General features: G+C 40.0%; 1 protein-coding gene across 7 annotated transcripts in view; it reads right to left on the reverse strand.

The window, feature by feature from the left end:
• Window positions 1–213: 213 nt before the first annotated feature.
• The window catches only part of celf4 (CUGBP, Elav-like family member 4), a 77,746-nt gene continuing 52,457 nt past the window's right edge, over window positions 214–25,502 (reverse strand). The window contains exons 3-14 of one of the 7 annotated variants that reach the window (XM_067503400.1): window positions 15,843–15,891; window positions 11,566–11,691; window positions 10,588–10,667; window positions 10,123–10,263; window positions 9,649–9,787; window positions 8,243–8,395; window positions 7,753–7,863; window positions 5,994–6,056; window positions 5,584–5,664; window positions 3,791–3,874; window positions 2,576–2,769; window positions 214–350 (exon numbers count right to left, since the gene is read on the reverse strand). In XM_067503400.1, the coding sequence (XP_067359501.1) occupies window positions 2,642–2,769; window positions 3,791–3,874; window positions 5,584–5,664; window positions 5,994–6,056; window positions 7,753–7,863; window positions 8,243–8,395; window positions 9,649–9,787; window positions 10,123–10,263; window positions 10,588–10,667; window positions 11,566–11,691; window positions 15,843–15,891 (1,155 nt within the window). In that variant the 3' untranslated portion in view covers window positions 214–350; window positions 2,576–2,641. Of the gene's footprint in view, window positions 351–2,575; window positions 2,770–3,730; window positions 3,875–5,583; window positions 5,665–5,993; window positions 6,057–7,752; window positions 7,864–8,242; window positions 8,396–9,648; window positions 9,788–10,122; window positions 10,264–10,587; window positions 10,668–11,565; window positions 11,695–15,842; window positions 15,892–25,502 lie in introns of all 7 variants that reach the window. The other 6 variants (XM_067503397.1, XM_067503396.1, XM_067503395.1 and 3 more) reach the window with 6 other exon arrangements.

Here is a 25,502-nt window from a genome sequence, read left to right on the forward strand (position 1 = left end):
ATAGTTTCTTTTACTTTCTTCCCTCATTGTTCAAGTAAAAGTTTTTGTGGTCCAGAAAAGGTAGCTGTCATTCAAGCAGGGTTTGGTGGGGAAAGAGGGGTGTATATGTGTGCAGAAGAAAAAGGTCCTGGAGCTAACCCGGCTGGTACAAATGCTCTCTGAGATCCAAAGTTTTAGTACATCCAAAAGGAGGTGTCCTTGACTCGGTCATCGCTCTCTCTCTGTCTCTCTCTCTCTCTCTCTCTGTCTCTCTGTACTGTGTTTCTGAAGCAGCCTCAGTGGTCCAGATGTTGAGTTTGCACTCAGTGGCGGGTAGCAAAGATTCAACATATGATTCAGCTCAACAAAACCTGGAAGGTACAAGAGAAATAGAAACAGTTTGAGTCGAGTAATGACAAGGAAATGTTTGTGTTTCTATTAGAAGTGCCACAGTGGGGATAATACTTTAAGTTTTTGTGAAATATCTGTTTAATAAAGGATAACGACCCACTTAATCTGCGGACTCTTTACTTAGAAAAGTTTGTACAGGAATTTATGGTTTCCAAATTATAAATGAGAATAAATCCATCAGACTCTGATCCACTGATTATTTCCGGAGAACCAGTGTTTAGCCCCATTACTCACTGTAATTAAGTGAAATGTCTTAAAAACTAGTCGATCAATTACCATTTATTCCCCCTCAGCATTAATTGTAATAAGCTTCATGTTGCAACATCATCTCTCCCAGGTCTGTGTTGGGAACAGATGCCTGCAACAAATGACTGTCCCACGAGCCACATCTGTACTTTGTGTTTAGTGCTAATTCCCAAATGTTAGCATGCTAACACTAAAGTTAGTGTGAACAAGGTACACATTATACACATTATAAGGATGCTTTCATAGCACAAATCACTATTATGTACAGCATCACAGAGCAGGAAGTATCCAACAATCCAATTATATTCTTACATTTTTGTATATTTACTGTTCTTGGTTTTCTATGAGAGAATTTAAGGACACTCTCCTTCTAGGGGTAAGACAATATTTAATACATAAAAGACTAAGGAAAAAATATTTGACATTTGTTGTGAAAAGTTGCCAAAATATTCCTTTTGTTTCTGTCTTTGCTGTTGCTGCCTGTATGTACAGTACACGCAGCGGCAGCAGTGCCTCTCCGAAGCATTTGAGTCATCTCTGAAACTCCTCCTGGTGAGGATATACAAAGATCATTTTGCTGAGTAAATTTTTAAAACAAACTCGTGCTCAGCCTGCAGTATATAAATTTAGCCCCCATCGTTTTAAACTGTAGTTTTAAAATTTTATTTTTATTTAAAAAAATAAACTTATTATTCTTGGTTTAGAAATGATGAATAAATTTTACATAGGAGTTAAACAGCCGGTTGGCTGAATATAGATTTGTTACGGAGTATCTTTATACACACACACACATTTTTATATATATATGTGTGTGTGTGTGTGTGTGTGTGTGTGTGTCTATATATATATATATATATATATATATATATATATATATATATATATATATATATAAATAAAAGCAATTTTATTAACTGGCAATTCCAAGGAAGAACACAGCAATATCGTTTATAAGATGCAATTTCAAACACTACCTGTCAGTCTCAGACAAGGGGAAAGAAAAATATATTTTGTCTTTTTTTAACGTTCTGTTGAAAATGTTTGGATACATCAAAAGGAATAATGTTACATATTTTGTGACACATTTATATGAGATTGCACTATTCTTCCTGCAGTGATTTGCCTCGGGCCACTGTCTTGTATGGTTCAGTTAGTTTGTGAGTGGGTGATAAGTTGCCCTTGAATGAAGTCATCAGTGGTGAATGAACGACACAGCCCAAACTCTCCATCATACAGATGAAGGGAGGAGACAAAGAGGAACGGCACAATTACCCGCCTGAGGGGTAATAAATGCTTCTCCCTTGGAAGCAATTCCTTCCCTGTGCAACACACTGAACCATTTACCAATTATCTTTTACCTACAGGGTAACACACAGGGTCACTTTCTGTAAAGCTGCACTACAAATAAAGGGAGGCTACGTGTAAGTAACAGCGATACAGCTTTGTTTGGTTAAAATTGACAGCAAACTTAATATAAGAGAATAATGAAAATAAACTTTTGACACATGTTAGAGTGATCTGTTCTTTGGTCTCGCATACATTGTGTATGCTAGAAAGCAAGTGTTATACTCACAAAGGCGTTGGTGCATTTGAGGTAACTCATTCCAGTTAGCAAGACACTCAAGTAAATCTTAATAAAGTAATGAGCCCTAGTGACATGGGTAAACTTAACATTTACAGATGTTACAGAGTTGCACTTCATCACTATTCTTTATAAGCACTTTGGAGATGATCAGCTAGTTATTAGGCATCTGCAAATGTTTTATGACATTTATAAAAGGTTACGGAAACAGCATCAGCCAGTGCCATAAATGGGCTTGCCATTTGAGCATTTGTCAATATAATATTGCACTGGTTGTGCATTCATAGGCTCAGCTAATGACCTATCAAACCAAAGGGACGACAAATAATTCAAGACAAGTCAAGCTCAATGTCTGACCTGTCTTTCCCTGTGTGCGACAGCTGCCCCTGCCACCATGATGGTGGCATCTGGCTGGGGCGGGGGCTAGTAGGGGCGGTTGGCATCCTTTGGCCTCTTCAGCTGCACCTTGAGTCTTTTCATGCCGATCTGGAAACCATTCATTGACTGGATGGCAGCTTGGGCACTACCTGGGTTGTCGAAGCTCACAAACCCTGGTGGGGAGGCCAAGAGAGAGTGTAAAACAGAAAAGGTTAGATGAAGAGTCGAGGACAATCCAGGGGTTTAGAAGAATTGACAATGAAGATGAGCTTCAATAAGAAGACAGTCTCTTAATACAGCATCTTTAAAGCATTACTGTAACTGTTAAACTTAAAATGTATTCATGTATGACAACACCAATAGGGTAACAATAAAACGTGAAGCATGCAGCAAAAATCACAACATGAACTTGGTGAAGGGATTTAAGACAGCAATATATTTGTGCTTCTTTTGAGTTTCGATTTTAACATCAGCTTGGAAGTGAAAAAGCATGAAATTACAAATTAAAACCTTCATCTCAAAATTGCAGCATGAATAATACAACATTAATGTTGTGTTGTATTAATAAGCAAAAGCTACTTTCCAAATGGGTTGCACCTGATGGATACTCCACATCCATTTATAATTTGTAACATAATTCTACATCCAGATTAATTGTGCTGTCATTGGCATGAAGTGAGGCAGCAGTTCTGTATCTTTTCATGCTTAAACAAATGTTATGCACTGCTTTTCTTTAAAGAGACAGAAGTAGAGACTGAATCAGAATCAGAATTTGTAATATTATGTCACAAAGAGCACAATGACATTAACACTGTGGAAATACACGACTAAAATAGGTTGATTTCATGAACATCACTTAAATATTTAAAATAGGAATTAAGAAGCAAAACAGCTTTAATGATTAATAGGAAATCCAGGCAGACTCATTCACACTTTCTTATTTGTAACAACCAGCTTTTGCCCAACTGTAGAGAAATCCTTCATTGTTTTGTATTTTTTTTTCCTTTCTTTTTCTTAAGAGGGGTGTTGAGAGGTTAGGAAGGGGGTGTCGACTGTGGTAAAAAAGGTGATTAGTAAAAAGAATAATCAGAATAAATAACCAATAATCTTTTGGTTTTGTTCATTTTTACCCACCAAAGCATTTACTTTGGTTTGTCGCCCGATCCACAAACACTTTGGAGGAGATGACATTACCGAATGGCAGGAACATCTGCATCAGCTCTCCATCCCCAAACTCCTGAGGGAGGTGGTAGATGAACAGGTTACATCCCTCTGGCCCTGCACATGGAAACAGAGAGAGAGAAAGAGAGAGAGAGAGACAAAAAAAGAGAAAAAGAGGTGAAAGGCAAAGGTCAGAGAGTGAGAGGCAAGGAGAGAGGGGAGTGAAAAAAGACCCCATAATGGAATATAAGAACATATTTAAGGCATTGTTTAAAAAAAAAGGATTTTTTTTCAGTGTGAATAATACTCTGTAATTTTAGAAGGTAAAAAAGTACATGGTGCCACATACTTGAATCTAGATTCAGCAGCATTTAAACTTTTAAGCAACATGCAGTGGATCTGTCATCAAATTTGCATAATGTATTGATTCTAATTCTAATTCTCAGCCCTGTAATCCTGATCCTACTTGGTTTCCAACTATCCCTGTTCTACCCACTGCAGATGACCTATATCAGGTATCGTCATTTTATTTTATTTCTTAATTTGTTCAGGGACAATAGAGCTAAACATTGTAACAACTAAGCAAATGATGTTGTGTTTATAAGGTTATAAAGCAAAAGCTAATTAGCAGCCTGTTCAAAGAACGGTTCAAAGCTTGAAGATACTAATTGACTCAATTCCACCCATATATAAAATGGTATCTTACCAGTACCAGCTTCCGATTGATTGAACACACCTAAACAGGTCTGATCAAAGTAAATGCAGGGATGGTTGGAAAACAAGGAGAACAGGGGTCTTTGAGGTCCAGGATTGAGAACCTCAGCTCTAATTTACAACATTTCCACTCCTGTTAATTTTCTGAGGTTGTCTGAAGGTTCACTCATGACGGCAAACAGCACTCTTGCATTGCAATGAATATAAACCTTGTATAAGCTTGTAAGAACAATTTTATCTTCCATGTGCGCAACATAATTTTGATATCATTTACCCAAAGAAAGAATTGACACAAATCAATTTTCTTTTATGAGATTTTGAGTCCAGAAGAATAATATATTTTACCTAATGTTCGAAAGACTTAAACTGAACTTGAAAATGGGTTTTCAGGGGCATTATGAAATACATCAATTTGACACAAATAAAACATTTGGTATCAGAGCTGCAAAAACAGAAATGGGCAAGGCAGTTTATCTCAGCAAGCAGTCATTAGCTTTTGATAGCTTGACCTTTAATGGAAAACTCCCAGGTTCAGTATTAACTCCAGCTCTTAGGTATCTCTGATCAAAGGGCTGCTAAAAGCTTACATTTCTTTGATGCTGTGGCTCTTAAGTGATTTTGTTTCTTTTCCACAAGAGGGCACTAAGGTCTTAATCATGACTGTCCCAAGCATGCAGGTCACTGAGTTCATGAGCAGGTATACAGCTCTGTCTGAAATACTCATTCAGTGTAAAGTATATAAAGTATGGTATAGCCTACAGCCAATTATAATAAAATAAGAATATAGATGGGATTGTCTAAATATTTTTTTCTTTGCTGTTTTTATTTTTAAAAAGAAAATAAAAAGAGTTAAGTTTTTCAGTATTCCCTATAATAATCTAATAATGTCAGACCGATAGAGTATTTGGGTTCTGACAGATTTACTGGCAAGAGGTGAAATCATGCCTGTAGTGGGGACTGTAAATTCTGTGGATATTATTTTAAAGGTTTTTGTTTATTTTTGCAGTAGATAAAAGATGAATAGAGAAGATGTAAATATGAGCAAATGTTTGCAGCATGAATAAATATTTCGTGTAAATGGTGTGCTGTGTGCGCGTGTGTTTGTGCGTTACCTTCTCGTTGCTGCTGTGGAATAATGGGTGGAGGATGGGGGAAGGCTTGGCTGATCTGGCCGTATGCAGCGGGGTAGGCTGCTGAGACACAAACACACAGTGCAGATCAGATAACAGTCATGACTACACACACACACACACACACACACTAGGATACATACAAACAATGTGATATATGCAGGGGCACAACAGGCAATCGATCAGATAACAGACAATAGAGTACATGCTGCTCACACACTGAACACAGCAGAGAAAATAAATCGATGTAGTGAGGCTGAAACACTTGTTACATGATCAAAATTCAAATTCAAATAAGGGAAAATCTTTTATCTTTATTTCTCTGTGTCGCACACACTCACACGTACGCACATGCAGACACATCAGTGCTGCTGTGAGAGTGACAGACAGACCTGCATACTGCTGGACTCCTGTGTAAGCCTGCTGGAGAGGATCAGCTGCAGTGGGACTTTGAGCTGCTCCAACAGAGAAGCAAAGAGGAGAAGAAGAAGGTGGTGGTTCATGGGTAGATCGAGGGGGGTGTGTGTGTGCGCGTGGTGTAGAGACATGAGGTAGAGGAGATAGAGGAGAGGGAATGGAGAGAAGCAAGAGTGTGAGAGAAAAGCGATTGAGGGACAGGTGATGGAGAAAAGAGGAGACAGGAGAAAAGAAACGGCAGAGAGGTTAGAGAGCTGCTCTGCTTTCAGTGTGTGGGAAATTTATTTCTCTTTAGCAGGTCTTTTTATTTTATTTTTACCTCCCAAAGTATTTCAAAAGTAGCTTACTTTTTAATGCAGAAAAGAAAAAAATGTAAATCTTTTAGTTAGGAATTTGAAATTAAATGTAAAAAAAACTCTCCTTACCTGAACACACTGATAATTATCACAGATGCTGCACCAAACTTTATAACTAACCATCTGTACACAGAGTACATGCACATTAAGCACATCACTACACACACACACACACACACACACACACACTACTGATAATCACATATACACACCAATAACCACAGTGTCAACAGAAACCACAAAAATACAGATCACACTGTTGATCAGCGGCAACACTAAAAAGCTGTTCACAATCAAATGAAGTCTTTGTAAAGTGTGAACCAGTAGTTTGGTTGTCGTCTTCTTAAACTTGTGAAAAAGTTTTGCATGAGACATTGAGAGTTGGTCAATGTGTCAATAAGGACAAATATTTGGTGTGTGCTTTCCTTAAAGCAGAAAAAATATTGATAATGCAATTTATTTCACCTGCTTTTTAATTTCCTATAATGATGAAGTACATTGTTAGAAAATGTTGAATTTGCAGGTTTATAGGGAGCACTGTGCTTTACTGTCTTGCCGTCTACTGAAGAGTAGCATCTTTTTAGGAGCATTTTTGTTGTGGATAAAAATACTACCTGAATAATTAAGTAGCCAATGTCTCTTACAGCCTTGAACAGTGTCTGCAGATATTCTTTCAGGTTTTTTATGGCCCTGACATCGTTCACTAATAGGGGAGCCTTACATCTCAGAAGATAAACCCAGGGTGGAACAAAATGCCTGAAAATTGGCTGCTGTGCCTTAACCATACTGATCTACAGTGGTATGTACACAGTACACAGTAATAACTGAAGGTGACTCCTTTTTATCAGCTTAGATGTGGAGACATCAGAAGAACAATGTTCAGATGTGTTTTGGTTTGAAAATCTACCTTAAACTATAAAAGGAAGAAAGGCATCCCCATCCCCAGGTGGAAACATACACCCTCGTGTGTGGAAAAGATGTCTAGTTGTAGAATTGATTGTATTTTGAAGAAATCAAATTTGCTGATAAATTTTAAATTGATTGTACACAGATTGTGAGAAAAATAAAATGCCCCTGTGAGCATCTGCAGAAACCCATAAAATCTGAAATAATATTTACACCTGTAACTTAAATATGTGTGCATTTTCCAATTCCATGTCACCCTTAAGTGATGTTAAGTAAAGTCTGGCAGTTTTATGTGTATTCACAAATTTAACAAAAACACAATAATTCTTCAATATTATTTAACAAGCTCAAAATCGTTTTGACCCTCATTTAAGCCCACAGATAGTGCATTTTTAATGAGGAAGTGAATAAGATAGGGGTGAAGGTTGGGTGGGGTTGGGGTGAGGGTGTGGGAGTGAAGTTGGGGCATTACCTTCAGAGAGAGAGGAGAGGAAGCAGCCACCTTGAACCCCAAAACAACTTCGTGGAGCCACACCCAAGCCGTTTTTCTCCGAGTCCTCCCTAAAAACCACCTCCTGCAACACTGGGGAGACAGGAATGGAAAAAATAAAATGGTGCCTTTTCACAAACAGAACCAATGAGGTACTAGCCACAGCTCATGACACAAGTGCATACAGGCTCCGGATCCCATAAGCACCTTTTTTCCAAACACTCATCTCTTTGACATGTTCACCGCCTGTGGGCTATGTTCATCTGGCCTCGGCCTCCTGAACATACTTCAACACTATTTATGTCTAAGCCAGAAGCTGGCACACTTTCCTGTTACAATGAATGTGTGTTTATATGGGTTCAAGCAGCGAGCAGAACTTATTTATACAGCTTTTTTTTTTTTTTTGTAATTTGCAGTATTTCTGAGAATTCTTTTGTGATTATATAAAGTCCTCTGAATTTATCAGACTTACCAGGGTAATGGTGTATCCCATTGGTGAAGACGGCTTCTGCAGGGGGTTGGCCATTGGCCTGGGGAGGTGGCATTCCAGTAAAACCATTTACGCTAATGGGGGAGGGAATGCTGGTCACTGTGGGGGCACTGATGCCGGGAGGAGTACTGCCACCTGCATCCGAAGGGGCACATAGGCAACCACAGAGAAAAACAGTAAGCAAGCAATATCCCAAGACATTATGGAGACTGGCCACCTAGTTCCTCTTGGAAATGTCAGTGGGGCTGGTCCAGTGGGCAAGTGAAGACACTAAATGTCAGGGCTGGTTTCTTGTCCCAGTATGGCCTTTGCTCGTGACTCAACAGTCATTAGATATCAATCTTAAATATATTGTATTATTAACAGTGGATAATTTGGTAATTATATCAAATGAGTGATAGCTATGTATTTGTTTAAGATGTATTTGTCTAATTCTTTTTAAGTTTTTATTAAATAATTACTGTATTACACTGCTTCTATCGTTATTTTCAAAAGCTCCTCATACTGGATTAAATATTTTCTCCCTTTATTTGGTTACATATTTAAAATTCACAAATCCTTAGAAGCCACAGCATTTAACTATTTTAGTACAAAACAAGCTCCAAAATGTAGACAGGTGCAATCAAAGGCCTCTGTGACCCAGACTCAACACATTCCTTTGTAAAGGTTTTGAGCAAGGCTAACTTTTTTAACCACTTCGAGAAGGTCAATAATTTTTGCTTGACTGGTAAATTTTTTCATGTTCTTATGATTTAATTTCACAAATCTAATAACTGAAGGGCAAAATGTAGCAGAGCAGTGAGAGAGAGGGCTGGACACAGCAGAGTGGATTGATTTTGAGCCTGTACTGAAAAGCTTGCTTCCCAAAACCTGCATATTCTAGCTTTAATGTTCTGAGTAAAGAAACATCTGGGGCTATGTTAACATTTGTAAAATTGCGGTGTAAGGTTTGCTACCTCAGATACTAGATTAATAAGAATCTTTGCCACTTGGGAGTGTCATGGTTGATTTGAAATTTAAACCCTTGTTCAGAAAGTTCAAAATGTGACAACCCTTAGAAAAATCACCAGGTTAACTACCCTAACTTTTAAAATCATTTATTTTTTATGACATCCATGTTCTTTTATAATTTTTTAAATGAAAAATGGCATGAAATTGCAATGCTATTGGAACACAAGTTAGAGCGTTGGTTTAAAAAGATCACATTTTTGCACGATACCAAATGGCTTGTAAACTACCGGGCTGCAGGGGAAGAAGGAAAATGTATTTTACAAATGTATGTTATGCTTCAGAAAAAGGTGGACAATGTAGCGTATTGGTGCAGCAGTCCCACATATGCATAACAATCCAGTATGTTTCCTTAAGCTTTAGTCTTTAACCAGCATTACCTGACGTGGGGGTTAGCGGTGCTCCAGGGAGGCCATTGATGGTCGCCATGTGCTGCATCTGGGCAGCAGCAAAGGCTGCCATTGGACTGAGGTAGCCTCCCTGACCTACAGATGCCATCAGTGCTGCCTGCTGCTGCACCTGCACAGTAAAGGAAAGCAGATTGTAGAAAGACAAGAAAGACTTAGTGGTTACTGAGGTGAGAAAGACAGAAAAAAGGAAAGGTGGAATAAATAACGGAAAAGTGGGGGTAAGGCATAGAGGGAGAAAACAGACCATTATACAGAAATCAGGTATTGATCATATCATAGGGAGAAGAAAATTGTAATCCCTTGAGGGGAGGTATTATTATTATCATAATTATTATCATTGATATTTCAAATTCATGTGTGAGCCTAGCCTGAACACCATTTAATTTTTGAGGTTCACTGAATAAATAACTGTGGATAAAAAAGGCGTTTTGCAGGGCGTCTTGCCTGAGCGTAGGCGCCGTAGGCTCCAAACTGCAGGGCCATAGGGTTGAAGATGCCCATCTGACCAGCCATCTGCTGCATGCGGCGGATGGTGCGCTCCTTATCTGTGTCGGCGAACTTTACCACCAGACTGGACGAGGCACCCTGTGCACCCACCCATCCGCCCACACACACATATACATAGAAACATGCACCAGGCAGAACATGTTAGCGAGTACTGACATATGACATGAGCTTTTTCCTGTCATTACACACAGAGACGTGTCCTCTCCTATACTTTCCCTTAGAGCTGCACCCATTGATTTGAAATAAGTTAAGATATGCCACACGCAAAGGAATTTCCTCTCTGGTATTAATAAAGTATAACTTAACTTTAAGAAGGTAATTAGGTGCTATGCGACTCATTTTTCTGTCTGACTCACCTCTCTCACATAAATCTACATGCTCTGAAAACAGTGGTGTACTCACAGGCATTGTCTGGCTGCCATGTAGTGCACTGATGGCTGCCTGAGCTTCAGCATGAGAGGAGTATTTTACAAATGCACAGCCTGGAAAGAGAGATGGCAGAGAAAAAAGTGAAAAGAAAAGTAGACAATGAGTGCGAAAGTTTGCTGAAAAGAAATAAAATCCCTCTTTTTTTCAAGCGAGAATGAGTTTCCTACAGCATTACAGCAACAAACATTTAGTAAACAAAAGCCTCTTTGCTGAGTGTTGCATCAGTGTTCATTGCCGTTCAATAAGCAGGCTGAACATGCCACTCTGACACCATTTACAACTTTGGGATCCTCTGATGGGGCTTAAAATGCCACAGCGTTCTGGTGTCGTTTACTATTGACAAGCCCCGTTGATGAATTTGAATGATCAAGTTCCCAGTAATTATTGAGCTAAAGCCCACTTAGCCGAGTAAGCTGGCTGATGAGGCCTTGTTAATGGAGCTTCACGGAGGAATCAGCTTGATCAAGCCCACTGTAATCATCAAGCTTAGTTATCATCGGGCCTCATTGATTGGCTGCTAAGCCCGCTGATGAACTTTATGCAGTGAACTTGTGTAGCACTCTGACAACGTTTTCGAAGGACATTTTTCTGGCATGACATGAAGCCCGATGGTTAATAAGGTTGACTTATTTTTTTCCCTCTTTATCAGACCCTTGTAGGTTGACTCTTAAGGTTAATGGGGTTCATCTGTAAAGAGTTGGTGGTTTATATCTGTCATCCCAGTGGGCAAAGCTTTCCGATGGCATTTAGTGTTGAAATATATAGAATTTACAGTATTATTATGCAAGCACCCCTCCTGGTGATTGTAAAATAGCCCAGTTTGACACCACTCACACATGGAGTGTTTAAAGAGAACTTTGCAAAGTCACAAACTTTCAAAGGCCAAATCATTTCTGTGCAGTAGCCTGTGAAAAAGTCTGCTGGCTCAAAGTCAAACAGCTATAAACTCACCTTTGCTGTTTCCATCGGGACCTCTGAGAATGGTGCATTCCTCGATGCTGCCGAAGGACTCGAAAAGGCGCCGCACATCATCTTCTGACTGTTGCTTGTTGAGCATCCCCACAAAGAGCTTTCTGTCTTCTAAAAGGAAAAGGAATAGGTCATGATCAGAGGATCAAAGGTGCCGTTTGATATTCTGTGAATGTTCATTGAAATTAGTGTTTTGCTCGGCCTTAGTGAGATGTGAAAAACTTCCAGGGAGAAGTTTTGTGATGCTACAGATAATTTACATTATTATTTGTAGTGGTGATTATGAAATATGATTATTTAGTCATCAATCTAGTCATGGTACAAACAAATCTTGATGTCCACCTGCTGTTTAGCGTAAAACATTTACAGCCATAATCAGTCAGCTCCATTTCAAAAGGAAACATCTACAATACACCAATTAATATGTAGTGATATTTTTCAGGGAGCAGGGTGGGGGAGTGTTTAGCGGTGCTGCCTCATAGCTAGAAGTCCCCGGCTTCAAATCCCCGGCCAGTTGCCGCCTTTCTCTGTGTAGTTTGCATGTTCTCCCAGTGATTGCGTGGATTCTCTCTGGGTTCTCTTCCCACAGTCCAAAGACATTCACGTTCGGTTTATCGGTCACTCTGAATCACCCGGAGGTGTGAATGGTTGTTGGTCTGTGTATGTATCTCTGTGTTGATAAATTGGTTCCTGTATACAGCCTCTTCCCCATTGACAGCTGGAATAGGCTCCAGCTCCCATGACCCTGATAAGTGGATACAGATAATGGATGGATGATATTTCTCTTACACAGCCTCAGCATTTGGAGTTTACAGTTTATTAACTTAAGCATTAAGTGTTTAATGTCATATTAAGATGTACCTGCCTGAACAACATCTGTGTTACAGAATTTAAAATGTACTCGAGTGAGGATGTATTTGCTGGTATGTATTTAATCAAATGTTACACAGAATCTTTTGGTATCCACCTGTGTTTCCGTGTTTGGATTACAGTTCAGCAACAATAGATTAGTTTGTGATTAAGACAACCAAAATCATCTTTTGTGCAGTCCCTGTCCCTAGAGAACACAGTTGGCACTATGCCCTCAGCATGATGTCTGAGCACAGATGCTTGTGATGCATTTTGTCTGCCCGATGGCAACAGTGCAGTTATTCTTTGCATCATGTCCACTAGTCCAGTACATGTGTGTTTATAAGTGCCTAATGCATTTGTGACAGAAATATGGATAATTCAATCGATCAAAATGAACTACCAGCCTATTTTAGCCTATTGATGCTGGGCACCTCCACCTCTGATCTTATACTCCATGTGACAGTTGTTGTGGTTAATCAATTACCTCAGGACATCTGTAGGTCTTGCAAAAGAAAAATTAATCTGAACTATTACCTGTGTCTTACTGTGTTAGGATGCTAGTGCCAGGTGCACAGTAGTGAGGCAGCAGGTTTAACTGTGAAATTAACAAATAAGGTAAAAAGGAACATAAGAAGAAGAAATAAGTAGTGTAAATGTAGGTCAGAGATTATGTTGATTCATGAATGTGGTTTGAGGAGAGCGTGACACATTTTCTCAGTATGGCTGCAGGAAAATACAAGTGGCCAAATACAATCCGAAATAAGACATCCACTCTCTTTACACTAACATTTTATAATGGTTATGCACTAATTAATACTATTATATGTATTGTTCTATTTGTTATATATAAGCAGCTGCTTCCATCTTAATGATAAACTGGCATTTCAAAATATTCTGTAACTTTTAGCTTAAAGCCCATATAAACCTGAATCAAATGTAATGTTTTCAATTTTTCTGATAGCCTGTCAAAAAGAATTGGAGAATAATATAAGGAGAAACAAATTCTACATGTATGGACCGTACTAAAGTAGATGCAGAGCGAGGTCCAGCATTAGTTCATTAGTGCCAGCACACGACTGCATGATTCAGTCGCCGTTTGAGAGGAATTGTGAGGCAGACGGTGAAAGTGTGTTAGTGCCCGTCAGCAGCAGATGTGTTGGTGTGCAGCACCGTCTGTTTTTACGTTACACAGAATCTGAGCTTGGTGGAAATGGATGTATATGTTTGGAAATTAATGAGCCTCAGTGCAATTGCCTTGGAATGTGCTCTGCAAATTAACGTGTGTACGTGTTGGTAAATGTGTGTGCGTATGTGTGCATGCATGCGTGCATGCTTTGGATCCGTACTCCACTGCCTATGCCTGACAGGGTGTCCTTGCCGAGTCAACAAGACTAATCTGCGCTCTGGCCTTGCACGGGAGGGGGGGGGATGTTTACAAGAGTGGCGTGCACATCAGGGGTGGAGGACACACACAAATGTCGAAATGTTTGGCCCCTCATCTTCACACATACACATTCATGGTACACACCTCATTGGTGGCCTGAGCCTACAGTTCCCCAGGGAGGACACCAATAAACACTACATCTTCCTTTGGGAAAGGACTGTTAACACACACTCATATTCAGCTAGAGAGCAAATCAATATATAGCAGATTCTCAACAATGATGTAAAGATCTCTCTCCCTCACACACACACATACACACACATCATAATGACTCTCCCTGCTTTCCCCTTAACTGGAATACTATACATATATTATATTTCTTTCTATTTTTAAATTACTGTCTCATATCTTTGGCTGCATTTGAAACTGTTATACACCTTCAATGTGACATTGTCATTTGCCATTTTAGTAAAATACAAATACATAGTAAAATACAAGTACAATATTGGAGTACTGGTGGTTTCCTTGAGTGTTCACATTTTATTCTGCTTTATACTTATACTCAATACATAGCAGAGAGAAATACAATATGGTCCAGTGCAAAGTTTAGACAGATATATTGGTATATTTTATCATTAAACTTCTCTGGCGGTTTTATTTAAATAATTTTTCGAGGCCTAAATACACGCAGTAAAAATTATTTCACACACAATAAAAACATTGATTAAAAAACAAAACAAAACCAAAACCTCATTTTTTTTCTTTTTCTTACCGTATTAATCATCATCTTTCTGACCCTCACCCTGCTTTTCTTTGAAGGAAAAAAGTTTTATCCTTATAATCAAACATATTTTGCTAATAATATTTTGTGTTCACTAGGATTTGGAATGCAGAATTATAAGCTATAATTGCATACTTTTATTACATAATTATTGTACTGATCACTAGAGTAAAAGGTCTGAGTTCTTCCCTCGACCCTGCAATAAGAAATGCAACGACCTGCAGCACTGAAGACGTACACGGATAAAACCTGAAGACTACATGAGAGCGATAGCAGCAAGCTCAGGACAATGCAGGGATGACAGAGAGAGGTACGGATGTCCTGCATTGCCCTCACTTTGCTTCCTCATGCTCAGTGCTCGCCTCTGTTCCATCCTGCTCCATCAATCATACTCAGAGCACCAACAAACTAAATAGAAGAGAATGTGGCACAATCTACCTTCCTTTCCTTAAAGCTTTTTTTTCTTTACAGACTAACACCTCTCTCGCTCTCAGCCCTTCTGCTTTTCCTGCTTATCAACCTTCAACCATTTGAATGCTCTTTTTCTTTCCCCTCTCTTTTTATTGTCTTCCACTCTTTCTCTTGGCTGAAGAAACTCTCTTGTGCAAATTATATTAACAACAGCAAAGTTTGAAAGACTCCAGCCAAAAATGGTCAAACTGCATCAATCTTCCCTTGTGGAGTTCATTGATTGATGTCAGGAGCAGGTCACTACATGTCTAGACATAGAAAATGTGCTTAAAGCTGTCTTAGCTGTCAATACAGCACTTTACACACAAAATATCAGACTCGACATCTACTTCCACTCACAAGTATCTGTCATTTGAATAAATTTGGTTGATGTGAACTTATTACATTGGTCAAATATGATTTGCTTTGTTGCAGATACTGTTATTAAAGGCGTGTGACAAATAAAGCGAGCTGCTTTTCCGTCTGGCATGTCAAGACATATGTTTTTGTGTGTGTTTGTGTGTGAGCACATGCAGTGAATTTGAAGAAACTCCAAGAGAAGAACTAGAGGCCAGGCAGGCCTTCAAGAGTACTGTTTACATAATGTGTTCTGAATTCTGTAGGGTCCGGCCAGGCCATGCTGTCAGCCTTTGTGGAGTTAGAGGGCATCGTCTAATGGGACAGATAATGGTGAGGCTGATATGTGCAGGCAGCATGTTTGTGGGTTGGGAACAAAGGGAGGACGGTAGAAAAAGTAGGGAGAAGATAAAAGGAAGGAAGGGAATATAGTACCTCCTCGGCTCTCACTGTCTGCTGGCTTCACCTGGATCGGTCTGTTCATCTGTGACGGAGAGATAAAGAGAGGCAAAGAGAGGAAACATAATAGAAAAAGAAGAAAAGAAGATACAAAGAAACCAGTTAGTGTTATGTACTGAAGTAATGACATGTTTTTTCTCTCCTCCTCCTCAAACATAACTTTTTTTGGAGTCACTCAGCCAAATTGCGGGTAAAGTGCATTGAAAATCTGCAAAGCTGAAGCGCTTACAGGCATTGGGGGAATAGCTGGTTGGGAATATAGGTTGGAGTTATTATTTGATCTGAGATGAAAGAACAGAGAAGAGTTGGAAAGGAGGATAAGCAGAAGGATGAAGGGGAGCGATAGGAATGGAGGGAGGATGTCAGGGAGGTAACTCTGGGTCAGCAGAGCTACTCTGACTGTATCATTTCTGTGGCTGCTTCTTGGTGATGGCCAAATGTGGCTTGTGTGGACTTTGTGTGTTCAAATATATTGTTGTGGATGTACACGCATACACACAGCAGAATCAACACATGCACTCAGTTTTCAAACTCCTAAGCCTCAAAATGTTCACTTCGCTTTTCACAAAGGATTGTACATTGCATGCATGCACGACACACACACACAGACACAGACACAGACACACACACATACACTCTCAGTCTGTCCCCCAGTGAGACCTTCCCACAGTGTGTCCACCGAGGCCCTGCTTTCATTACAGTCCTGCCTGTCAAACCTTCCCTCTCCGCCTCACCACCCTGCTAAACGCTCGCCGCCAATCAATTTTTAATAATGCCAATCGCCACGCAGCCAGGAGGAATGGAAGGAAAGGATGGGGGGCTGGGGTAGAGTAGAGGAGAAAGCTGAGGATGAAAGGGGAGGAGGGAAAGGTCAAGGTTCCGTGTGATGCAGCATCAGTGTTTTGCTCAATATCATTAATATTTTTTTTCTTTTGAGTTTGCTGATACAGTCATCATCTTAATGAATCTGTGAGCTTTCAGATGATTCACCAAAGGCAAAAACATTAGAGCATGAGGGCATGGTGTCATGATGCAAACACAATTAACGCTTGGACCTTCACCCCTTTCTGGCGCTTTTCTGCTGCTAATATTAAATCACATCTCTCTTCATAACACTTATTTAAAATGGAGTTACCCATTCCTTCCTCTCTCGCTGTCGTCTCCTCCCTCTTTGACAGGCAAGAGAACCCTACTAATGTTTTTAATGTGCTGTGATGCATTATTTATCAGACTGGCTGTTGATATGGAAAGAGGACGAGAGGGGAAAAAGAAAATGGGGAATTTAAAAAAAAATTTAAAAAGTGAAAAAGAGACATGATGTGAATTAAAAAGGGATGTGTAGAACAGAGTGATCATAGGATGGATGAAAGCAAGAAGGGCGACAAAGAAGGATGTACTACATAAAAACTACAAAATAAAAATGTGGGTGAGTTTAAAGACGAGCAAAAAGGGGAGAGACAGGGGAGGCATGAGAAAAAGAGGACATAGATTAGAGTATAGGACACGGTCAGCTCAAAGCTCCCAGGGGTCCTATAAGCCTGCATACATATAAGTGCTTTTACCATGACCTATACAAATGGTCTGGCCTCAATCTGACCTAATTGTGTTCCAGCTTCACTGGTTTCATATGCCCGCACCCGACTTAACTGGCATGCTATGAGGTAACACTTGACCCTCTGAGGTTAAGTTTAATTTTACTCTGCACTGAGTTGTAAGGGATTGTATAGAAAACATTTGTGTTTGGACTTTGTGCAAAGTCAAGTCAATATTACAGTGTATGAAGTTGTATGTATATACAAACTAGTGCACATGAAACGTCTCATGTTTTTAACGGAACTTCTTTTTTACCAAATCTTAGAGGGGAGGGCTAAAATAATAAATTAAATAGAAGACTTTTCCCTGCACTCCATCCAAAAATGTAGAGCTCCCCAATTTAAAAAATGAGAATTCTAATACCAATTGCCTTTAAAATTGCAACTGCAATTCTTGGTTTAATATCCATTCTTAAAATGTTAAATCTAATGAACTAACATCACAGATTAATCAGTGAATCCCTTAATTCATCATTACTAGTTGACCAGCAGTATGCAAAATGTCAGCTCATAAATTTTTAGATACAGTTCAAAATAATATTAAGCAGTTGAACCATTATTTTCTTTGTCACTGAGAGCTCCGTACAGTTTCATTGGCTCTCTATCAGTGGTTCCATTATCCCAAACCCATAAACTGCTTCAAGGTCAGTTTTATCATCCTGCTCATAATAGGGTGAGTTAGCACCAGCCCACTGGACAACCGATCCCAAAACAGTTGTTAAAACCAGGCGCTGACTAGCAGGATGGCTCCCCATAGGATGTCTGCGGTGTTGCTAGCCAAAGCCAGATGGCAGCATTGAGCAGCAGACGCAATACAATAGACAGAAAATACAACAAGCTCACTGTAGCCTAATGACAGTATGAAAATAAAATGCCATTCACATTTACACAAACAACACTGCGATGCAGACATACATACATATGCAAACACACGTGCACACACAGACAAGGCCCAAGTAGGTAATCTTACACAACCAAGTATGCAAATAAGTCTATGCATCCAAGCATGCATGAAAATGGGATACAAATAAGCACACACACACACACAAACACACAAACACACACACGATATGCAAATGAATTCTTTTGAATCAACATGTGCAGTAAATTGTATCTAAGCAGGCACAACTAATACCTGTGCTTTTTCTTCTCAGCCTTGTTAATGTGGTCATCTTTTCATGCGTGCATATGTCTTTTAAAACACTAGCGACTGAACAAATAGACTCACACACGCTCACACAGGCTAACCCCCCCATTGTTGCTGAAAGTCCACCTCAGCAGCCCTGTGTTAGAGTGGCCTTGGTGTACCACATGATCGACAGCTCAAAAAGAACTGCAGCTACACAAATGCACAAGGGCTCACACAGACACAGACACACACACACACACAGTCTTGCTACACTCCTCTGTTGATTATGTAACTCAATGACAGCGCTTTGCCTCAGTGCTGCCATAGATTCCCTGCTAACTAGAAGCTGAGGGAATATATGGTCTGTATGCAGTCTGTGCTGTACCAAACTGGTGAGTCATTCTTCTGAATCAGTCTAGTACGGCCTGAATGTCTAGTGATGCCCACAAGCTCAAAACAGTGTGGAACTATAGTTTGCGTTATTGGATTCTACCTTGAAATGGGACAAAATTGAAGTCCTTGATCTGAGTTTTGCAGCTTACCGTATTGATTTCACAAAAATGAAGTCACAAAAACAATGTTATGATGACAACTCTATGGGATTTCTGTCCACTGAATTTCTGTGTAGTACCTTGTTATGTCAAATGTGCTTCAAATACAGTTTATTACAAGTTGCTCAAGACGGTGCAAGAGGTAGCATCCAAAAAAACTCACAAACATTCACACACAGACACGCACACAGCTACAGTAATACACAACACTCACAAGGACACGAGAGAACCCAGTCACCCACACTCCCATCATTGTCTGTGAAAAAGAATATTGAAAGTATGCTTTACGAAACTCGGGAGAGGAGGTAGGATTTTCTCATTTTCACCCTCGTCTGGCAGATGTGTTTTTCAGGGAGAGAAAGAGAGAGGGAGTGTGGAGCAGTGCAGGCCAGGTCATTTCATTATCACAGTGAGAAAGCACTCCATGAAACTCTCCCAGGGAAGCAAGGAAGGCTGCCTTCATAATATTCCTCCTCTACTATTGTCAAAACCTGCTCTGTTTTACATTCTGCTGCTGATGGCCCCTTTTTCCTTTTACATTGCAATTGCTTTCATTCTGTCTTCCACCCGTTTGTATGTTGAGATGTTTTTTTTTCTTTCGTCCCTGTTCTCTGTTCATACACTATTTACTGATTCCTATCTAGTCTCTGAAAGGAAGCTGTTCCAGATGTTGAGATTCTCTGCAGGAGCAGTACCACTGGGTACAAGTGTAACCACATGCTTGTATTCATACTGTCAAATGAACCACTGGCACTTGACCTGGATCTGCCTTCCAAAGCATCTCAGCATGCACAACACTCATCCTGGGATGGAAACATGCCAGTGGCAACATTAGCTGAACAAATATGGTTATAACCCTGAAACGCATTTGGGAAACTAGGCCCTTGTAAGGAGAGGAAAAAACAGTGACAAGAGTAGCTTGAATAAAAAGAATAAAAAAGCCTAACAAACCAGAAACATTTTACAGACTCAGAGTAGATTTCACCACTGGTCACAAAGAGGACATCCTGTATTAAAACTATTGATTTCACATTAATTCAAAGAAACACTAAACTCCTGTAGAAAACCCCCACATTTCTATCAGAGCTGCTTAGAACATGTACAATCTGTATTTTATTGACATTTGCAACCTCCAGAGTCACAGAACTAGTATTTTTACAACATCTCCTGCAAAAGGGCAGCTCACAGTCTTCCACCACCATCACCACTGCTGTAATGTGACTAATGGAAGTTATTTTTCCCATGGCGCACGATGTGTTCACTGGGAGTGAAATTCAGGTCAGTCAGTCATAGAGCATCATCCCACCTCATATACAGCGATCGTCTTGCTAATCGTGGTAACAAATATTTCCCCAACCAACGGGCCACTCTGCACTGAGTGAAAGGAGAGGTTGTTTTTGCACATTAGATTGGGAGTTTCTAATTTGCCAGCGACATGCTAGCTCATGTCCTATTCAGCACCACTGAATAAGACATGAGGTGCAGTTAAAAATATGTTTCTATTTCAGTGACAACTAAATTAAGATAGCGGAGAAGGTTTTTTTCTTTATTAGGTTGGAAATATATTTAATCTAATGCTGTCGACGTGCTGTGCCCTATGACTGAGCCACAGAAGCTTGTGTTCACTGGCAAATGCAAAAAGCTAATGAAATGTTTAAGCTAACATTTTAGCTACCAAGCAAACAGCCATTTATCATTTGCATGACGTGCAAGCAAACAGCAGCTGCCGTTGCGTCTAAAGTTCTCTGAGAACAGGGCGGTGTCCAAAACCCTGTTTGACAATCTTTACGTTAGTCTGTAGCAGTGCTGATAAAGGCTTAAAAATTAATGAATGCTTAGATCTTACTTGGATTCCCATCCGCTTTAGTATCAGTAATGTCTACATGCCTCAGTGGATATTCGTATTCTGTCCTTTCCCTGTAGTTCTTCATCCTGACATGTGGCAGCACACCAAGCCTCTCTTTTGATGTTAAAGTCAAACATACTGTGGAGAAATCAATGTCTGTGTATGTCAGGGTAAAGAGGACTATAAAACCAAACAGCTCAACAACAGTCTTTCCTTTTGCTGCTTTCTTTTTTCCTGTACCCCTCCTCAGGTTTACAGACAACCGAAATGGGCAGTCTGTTTCACATCAGATCAAGGATGTATTTTTGTCTGACAACAGGATGACCTGCACTTGTTTGGGATTGAGTGGCATGCTGCAGTCAGGCAGCGTGGATGGGGGGTAAAGTACTGTAAATACTATGAACCCCCCCCAACCAGATGAATTATGAATTGGCACACACTGTGCTTTCTTTCAGTGCACCGTAGCACTGAGGTTCCTCGTAGAACAACAACGTGGCTGCAGCGTGCTTTATGGCAAATGAGAACACAGGCGCTCATTTGTCAGTATTTCCTTATGTTCAGAAAATTGCAAGATGATGAAACACTGCACCAAAGCCTACTCGGAACAATAACATGGATGAGTATGTTTTTAAGGACTTGTTACACACTCATTTAACATTGCGATGGATTGGTTGGTGGACTAATGAACAGCAGAAATTGCAGGATGTGAACCCCCACTGCATGCACCCTAAAGCGTTTTATATATCATGTCCCTAAAATCTCTCTCAGAGCAACCTCGTGAATGCATAACACAGTCATCATCTTTCTCTACCTGTTTCTATATGCTGCTGCTCGCTCTGTGGTGCTGTTGTCCCAGATGGAGATCGCTATGTATTCACAAAGGCAGATGAAAAGGAAACATAAAGAGATCACAAAAGGATGCAACCCCCCCTGTCTGACCCCTCTGATCATCACTGATTCATTCATCAACATGGCTTTTACACACTTTTCACGAACATGGAAACAGAGAATGACAGACAGGCATGGATAGGACACACACTCATATACACATCCCAAATGGGATTCAGCCTTGTGACCTTGCTAACAAAAAAATCAACTTACTGTTTTGTTTCTGAACTTTCACCTCCAAATGTATCCCATTCCTTTCTGATTGATTTTCTTTTGCACGCTAACAAGCTCTAAAAGTACTTTGTCCAACTTTCTGAAGACCTGTTGTCAAAAAACTAGTTACAAAACACAGACATTTCAAAAGCTGCAAGTTATCACACACCCCCACTCCTCCTCCACTCCTTTCTCTTTTGCCTGCAGTTGGTTGAGAACAGCAACGCTTTTCTCACATCCATTGTTTGATCCATTTCACACCAGCCCACCTCTTTTTTTTATCTCCTCCTGTTTTCTCCTTCTTTCACTGGCAAACAGCCTGAATCCTTGCAGTAGTGGGACGGCTTTCGAGCAGTTTTGAATGAGAGGTTAAAATGCAAATGTAGTGTTCTGTTTTTGTTTCTATTCTTATTCTTCCACATTTTATTATTTTCCCTCGTTCTTTTGCCTCGTGCTCTCCTCCACGGATTTGCTGTAGAAGGGAGTAAATGAGTGTGAGTGTGAAAACTATTTTTTCCACAGTAAGTTAATGGATAAAATTGTGTTTTTTCCCCGAGTCCGGGGTCTATCTTTTCAATGTCCTACCTGAAGAATTGACATGGAATGAGAGTAGACAGGATTTAGACTTCCTGAATAGTCTGTTGCCACACCATAACTCAACAGAAAAAAGCACATCAGCTGCAACCCTAAATGATTTTGCTTTGTCAAAAACTGTTATATCTTCACACCATATCCTGTTATAAGCACTTGTACATGAACAGCACCCTCACACACTTCATGTGCAAATGAGGCCCACACACAGATGCATGCAGAATCCCAGTGAATTCATTGATCCCTACATAAAAAATTCAATTTTTAAAGTGTACAAGCATTTTTATTTTGTTGCTTGACACAAAACATCACGTCTGACTCTGAAAATCTTTTCTAAGCCCTGAACAAAGATCGATTATCACACCACAGCTTGATTCATCACAAAAAGAGGCACTGGCGGGGTGAGAAACAAATAGGCTGCAGAGCACAAGCACACACACAAACAACACAACCCCCTGTGATAGTTACATAATTAGACGTACAGCACCTTGGCAATCAACAACTCTGATGTTGCCATGGGAACTATAGCTTTGACTATAAAAAGAAAGGATCTATATGTGGAGGCGGTTGAGGGCGGAGGTGCGGAGCGAAGCAGCGAGAGAAAGTAACAGGAGAAGACACGGAGAATGAAAAAGTGTGAGAAAATTGGTGTGAGAGAAGGGAAGGTGTAGCTGAGGGGCTGAGCAGCTCTCAGTTTATGTGTGAGCGTCTGTGTATGTGTAGCGCACCTGCATGTGTGTGATTAGAAGTGTTCAAACCTTGTGTGTGCACCTAAGCTCGCGTGTTTGTATGGGTGCTCCTGTGTATGTAAGCTTGCAGGAAGAGAGAGAGAGAGAGAGAAAACAAAACACGACAAGGACAAAATGTGATAGAGTTGGTTAGTAAGTGAGAGGAAGAGAAAAAAAACTAACTAGAAAAAGTGTAGAGGACAATTTTCAGCCTCTCTCTCCCTCTAAGCTTACTGCATTGCCTGGGCTTTGCAGCATATAGTGAAGATTAGGCCAGACGAGAAAGCCATAAATTCTACTTTCCTATTTCCAGAGGTGAACATAAATCATGGCTGGTACTGGCATGCCATCCCTGGATTTTAGCTTTTCACTTATCTAATGAATAAAAAAAAGAAAAACAAGTTTCAAAAGCTGTCAAATTCTGAACCTGGCAGACTGCTTTCATTTCCATCCACCTGCAACTTTTGTCCCCTTCTCCAGCCATCACTGAGATACAGAGACAATGAGTGGGTTTCTTATAATTGCTGTGGGTGTATTCGCGAGTGGAATATCACTGGTCGAGTTGTGTGTGGGTGTGTCTGTGTGTGTGAATGTATAAGAAGTAGAGAGCGAGAGTTGACTTAAAAGTCTTGAAACATACATTTTTAGAGCGCATGTAAATATAAATATAAAAAAATATGGCCATGGGGCAAACATACTGTGAATGCACTTGGTGAGGAAATGCTACAACTTTTATGGTTCATACTTGCACTCAAATGTGCACATGCACACACTCTTGTCTCTCTCCTGAGGTTAAGGGGTGAGGAGATTGCGTTGTAATGAGCTGTCATTCACATCAGCCTGCCCTTGTTTTAGAAAGATTTTGAGACAGATCGCTATAAAAAAACTACAGTAAAGATGAGAAGCTACAAAACTACACTGCAGTTAAACCAAATACCAAGTATCTTCACAATATGTGAACTTGCATCTTTTTGCATTTGTTTGGCTCTTGAAAATTGCCTCCGGAGAGGATAAAGCTGAAAACACCTGCCCCAGGTTTAAGTCAATTAGAGCTACAGAATGCAGCATTTTTCAAACATGTTTTAAATATGCTCCATAACTTATCTTAATGGGGAAAGGTGCTGTCATCACCTCCCATGACGAAGACCCGTTGAAAGTCACTGGCAGCAGTGCAAATATTTTCTTATCACCGGTTGGAGATGAGCAACAATTCCTGCTTGATTGGTATTTTTTTGGCAATTTTATTTTTTGTAATTTCTTGACGATGCCTACCTGAAGTGGCTGTGCACAGTGTGGTGAAGTGTGAAGGATAATGCAAAGCTATATCACAGAGGACAACTAAAGAGTCAAGTTGCATGCTCTCGCTTCAAGAAAGAGAAAAGTTAAAGCTACAATATGCAATTTTTTTGGGAATCACACTGGCTGTAGCATGGGCCTCGAACTCAATCCATGTAGGTCATCAGATGACGATTACGGGTCGAAGGCTTTGGTCTGTCACAGATATGTGAAAGGAACCCTTTGTTTGACTTTGATCTTCTCTATGAGCCTCACTTCATACTGACTACATAAACAACATATAACACGCTAAGTGGTGAGCTGTAAAGGTGCCGCTTCCCAGATTTCCTTACCTTTAGACCGACAGATTAGCTCTTTCTCTATTCTTTATGCTAAGCTAACCTAACCATCTGCTGCTGGCAGATGTATGTTTACCAGGCAAATTAGAGAATGGCATTGGTCTTCCAATTCAGCTCTTGGCAAGAGACCAAATGAGACTATTTGCCAAAATGTAGCGCAACCAGTGGCCATTCCCATGTTTTTACCAGATGTTTGATGTTGGTTGTTTTGATTGCAAACCAAATTTTAAAATTGTTCAGGGACTTTGGCGTGGGTGGAGATTTTTACAGCCTGAAGACATTTGTATGGATGTCTTTTTTTATTTTTTATTCCAGTTTACCACACATTCAGACTGAGGACAGCACTATATGAAATAAAGGCTGTGTTGGTTTGCCTTAAGGCTTATGCCTTAAGTAAGCGCTTAAAACTTTAGGAAGGCATTGTGGTAACAAGTATGTTGCTCTCTCTCAATCTTCACTGTTCA

The sequence above is a fragment of the Channa argus genome, chromosome 5 (assembly GCF_033026475.1).
Source record: "Channa argus isolate prfri chromosome 5, Channa argus male v1.0, whole genome shotgun sequence".
Classification (NCBI taxonomy): domain Eukaryota; kingdom Metazoa; phylum Chordata; class Actinopteri; order Anabantiformes; family Channidae; genus Channa; species Channa argus.